The sequence below is a fragment of the Macrosteles quadrilineatus genome, unplaced genomic scaffold (assembly GCF_028750875.1).
Source record: "Macrosteles quadrilineatus isolate MER2022 unplaced genomic scaffold, UCM_ALF_1.0 Scaffold_1__1_contigs__length_201487025, whole genome shotgun sequence".
Lineage (NCBI taxonomy): Eukaryota > Metazoa > Arthropoda > Insecta > Hemiptera > Cicadellidae > Macrosteles > Macrosteles quadrilineatus.
The window spans coordinates 6,359,278-6,363,282 of NW_026542594.1; the positions used below are offsets into that span (position 1 = coordinate 6,359,278).

At 36.1% G+C, this 4,005-nt stretch overlaps 1 protein-coding gene across 1 annotated transcript; it reads right to left on the minus strand.

Annotated features, from left to right (window-relative positions):
- Positions 1-311: 311 nt before the first annotated feature.
- Positions 312-1,624, minus strand: LOC128992779 (proline-rich protein 2-like). The gene is made up of 3 exons (XM_054416546.1): positions 1,618-1,624; positions 1,054-1,262; positions 312-971 (listed from the first exon to the last, which is right to left on the minus strand). Exons 1-3 carry the CDS (start codon positions 1,622-1,624, stop codon positions 312-314), a joined length of 876 nt encoding a protein of 291 aa, XP_054272521.1.
- Between the last annotated feature and the right edge of the window lie 2,381 nt (positions 1,625-4,005).

Here is a 4,005-nt window from a genome sequence, read left to right on the forward strand (position 1 = left end):
TTTCAATAAAACCACAGTACTAAAAAGAACTAGCTGAAGGAATACTGGGCTTACTGGGAAGTATTTAAGGAGAAACAGTTGATATTTTTATTGTTTCATGACTTTTTCTACAACAAGCTTCCTGGGAATTCATTTTTCACTAAGACGCATAAATTATATTTTTTAATAAGAATATATCTGACACGACATCTACCTAAATCACTGGGGCATGGGATAATACACTGAGCTCTAAAAAATGAATAGTCTAGAAAACCTGATAAACTGAGGTTTTACTTAATAATAATTAGAATTTTTTTGTTGTTTGAAAACCTTTAGTGATTAGTAGGATTGGAACCTACGACTCTGAGGCCGTATCTAGGAGCTGGAATATCTGCGCCCCTAACGTGAGGGCCGTATCTAGCAACTGGAATATCTGCGCCCCTCACCTGAGGGCCGTATCTAGCAAATGGAATATCTGCGCCCCTCACGTGAGGGTCATATCTAGCAAATGGAATATCTGAGGCCCTCACCTGAGAGCCATATCTAGCAACTGGAATATCTGCGCCCCTGACCTGAGGGCCGTATCTAGCAAATGGAATATCTGCGCCCCTCACGTGAGGGTCATATCTAGCAAATGGAATATCTGAGGCCCTCACCTGAGAGCCATATCTAGCAACTGGAATATCTGGGGCCCTCACCTGAGGGCCATATCTAGCAACTGGAATATCTGGGGCCCTCGCGTGAAGGTCATATCTAGCAACTGGAATATCTGGGGCCCTAACCTGAGGGTCATATCTAGCAACTGGAATATCTAAGGCCCTCACCTGAGGGCCATATCTAGCAACTGGAATATCTGGGGCCCTCGCGTGAAGGTCATATCTAGCAACTGGAATATCTGAGGCCCTCACCTGAGGGCCGTATCTAGCAACTGGAATATCTGAGGCCCTCACCTGAGGACCGTATCTGGCAGCTGGAATATCTGCGCCCCTTACCTGAGGTCCGAATCTAGCAACTGGAATATCTTTGCCCCTCACCAGGGCCGAATATAGCAACTGGAATATCTGCACCCCTCACCTGAGGGCCGTATCTAGCAGCTGAAATATCTGCACCCCTCACCTGAGGGCCGTATCTAGCAACTGGAATATCTGCGCCCCTCACCTGAGGGCCGTATCTAGCAACTGGAATATCTGCACCCCTCACCTGAGGGCCGTATCTAGCAACTGGAATATCTGCACTCCTCACCTGAGGACCGTATCTAGTAACTGTAATATCTTCACTCTTACCTGAAATTTCAATAAAAAATTTTAAATTTTTTATGTCACTTAGTTTTTGCGTGCATTTACAATACATTCTATATCATTGACAGACTGACAAAGGAAATGGAAAGATAAATCGATAACAGTGTCATTCGTCAGTCGCTAAAACTGGAGCTCTACACAGGCTTAATAACTGCACTTGTCTACGTTTTATGTTTGTGGCACGACATATTTAAATTGTTTTCTATCCCTCAATTGAACTTTACCACGAATTTCCGATATTACATTCCTAACAATAAATGTTCATGTATAGTGGTATTTTTATATAAAACGAATTGCTGCTATTATTACTATACAATATTATTTTTTATACTATACATACCATACATACTATACATTTAGAGTTTTAGTTATTTTATCTTTAATGCCAGAACCAACTTAATTGTTTTGTTTTTCTTTTAACAATTGCCCATAACTTTGTATTTTTAATGGCAATAAGCTAATTATTTTATTTCATTATTCATTTTATTTTAGATATGTTCGCCTTATTTTAGGGTGAAAAACTCGCCAAGTAGATTCTTTTATAATAGTGAACAGGTTTGTTTAAACTTAATTTATAACAAATAAATTACTCATCGCAGACCAATTTTCATATTGAGGCAGGGTAGTAAGTCTCTCATTGCATTTGACTGTTTTCATTGTAGAATGTATCTAGCAAAGCAAAGATCCAGGTGGTGCAGTACAAAAGCGAACTGTACTGACATCATTTTAGTGGCGGTAACCAGGATGGGAACCCAGGTATGGCCGTCATTGATTCAGTAGTCCGGAAACTACCTTACCCACTCACTGGCTAAGCAAATATATAGAGACCGAAAGAATGAATAGTCCAGAAAGCTGACAGTTCGATCAATAAAATACTGTTTTACTTAATAATACTTAAAAATCATCAAATTGGTCATAATGTATACGCAGTTGTAGAATCGTTTTGTTTAATTAAGTAGATGTTTCTAATTTTAAACTTGGAAGTCTGAATAATCACTATGGCTTTTGACTTAGGAATCAAGTCGTGAACTGGTTGTTTCGAGCCGATCTTAAGCTGTTTGTCAATCTAGATGGGGTTTTCTATAAACCGGATTTTCTCTCAAACAAGATAATCCGCATTCATCCACTTGAAACCGAGTGGTAATGGACATCATAGAGTTTGGAAAATAAATACTTGAACTACATAAGCAGGCCTTAATATAACCAATGAAGGGTCAAATACTCATTACGAATTTTGGCTTAAGGATGTAAGGCGATAGAAACTAGAATTAGTTTGCGAACCGGCATGATCGGGCCATGGGAAAAAGGTTTTCATTTGATAAAAATTTAGTTTTCTCTCTTTTTACCTCTAAAACATAAAATGTTTCTATTTCTTTTTAAACAATTTCAAAGAGCCTAAAAACAAATAACATAGTCATTTGAAGTTCTTTTAAGGTTACGGAGGAGATAAAAAAAGTTAAAATTCCCCTGATATTCTTATGGGGAATAAGTAAACTGTGTAGTTTACTTGTTTATGGATATATTCCGATCAAACTTGTCAATTTTATTTATTATATACTAAGCTATTGATATTTTACTAAAACACCCCATACTGTCCTCCCTGTAGCAGCAAATCTCGGTATATGTTAAACCTAGGATTATTTAAATAGATTTCATTGAAAATTCAATCAGGCTAATGGAAATTCGCTTAGTCTGTAGGTTTGCTGCAGCGGGGATTTTCTTTTTTTATATTGATAACGTTTCGGCACTGACTGCATGTATGAAGGTTTTATTTTATTTAATTAGATATACTGGGTGAGTTGCTAGTCTAGTGGTTAGCGTACCAGACTTCGGTGAGGGAGGTACGGGTTCAGTTCTTGGAACATCCACAAAACTGTGTGATTTTACGTTTCTGTAAAACTATCATAATACCTCCATTTTAATCATTTAAAGAAAGTTAAAATTCCACTATTATTTTATGAAAACCCTGTATATCATATTTTGGCATATACTGCGTTAGTTGTAGCTAGATATGTGTTTAAGTTTGTATGCATTATGTGCGAGTTACATAAACATAGCTTAGTATAAAGTTTTATATCACCCTTATAAAATATTGATTTAAAGAGAACAGACATATTCCAAATATTAATTTATTATATGAAATATTATTTTCATATATATATTAATATTTTGTTAGTATATACACCGATGAGGCTACTTTAAATGTTATCAAGTAAATTAAAATACCAAAGTACCCTGAAAACGTTTTATTTTATATCACTTAAGTGTTTCGGCCATTCATTCCATGATGACAGTGACAGTACCAAACCTATTAATTGATATCATTTACAAACATTAGATATTTCTTGTTTCAATAACAGGTGATATTTTTATTTCAAGGGAGTCCGTGGTGTTTTTCTTTAATATAAATAATAACTTTTAATGCTTTTGCATATCATAGAACCAACTTTATTAGTTGAAACAGCTGACTAAATTCTTTTATTTCCTTTAAATATGAAAACTCAAAAGGTTAACATGGGGAACTACAGAGCCACTGGGATAGAGCCCGAAAGGATTTTTGGGATAAGAATATGCCTAGATGTTAATCGGGATTATGAGATATCATCATGTCAAATTTCAGCTAAATCCGTCCAGTAATTTATGCGTGATTGAGCAACACACACACACAAAAACGCACAAACTTTCAGACTTATAATATTAGTAAGATAAGATTTCATTGAATTTGACA

Bases quoted from the DNA above. Each gene is read 5' to 3' on its own strand.
- LOC128992779 (XM_054416546.1), bottom strand. The intron at 972-1,053 runs GTGAGGGGTGCA...TTCGGACCTCAG, and splicing joins CTGCTAGATACGGCCCTCAG to GTAAGGGGCGCAGATATTCC.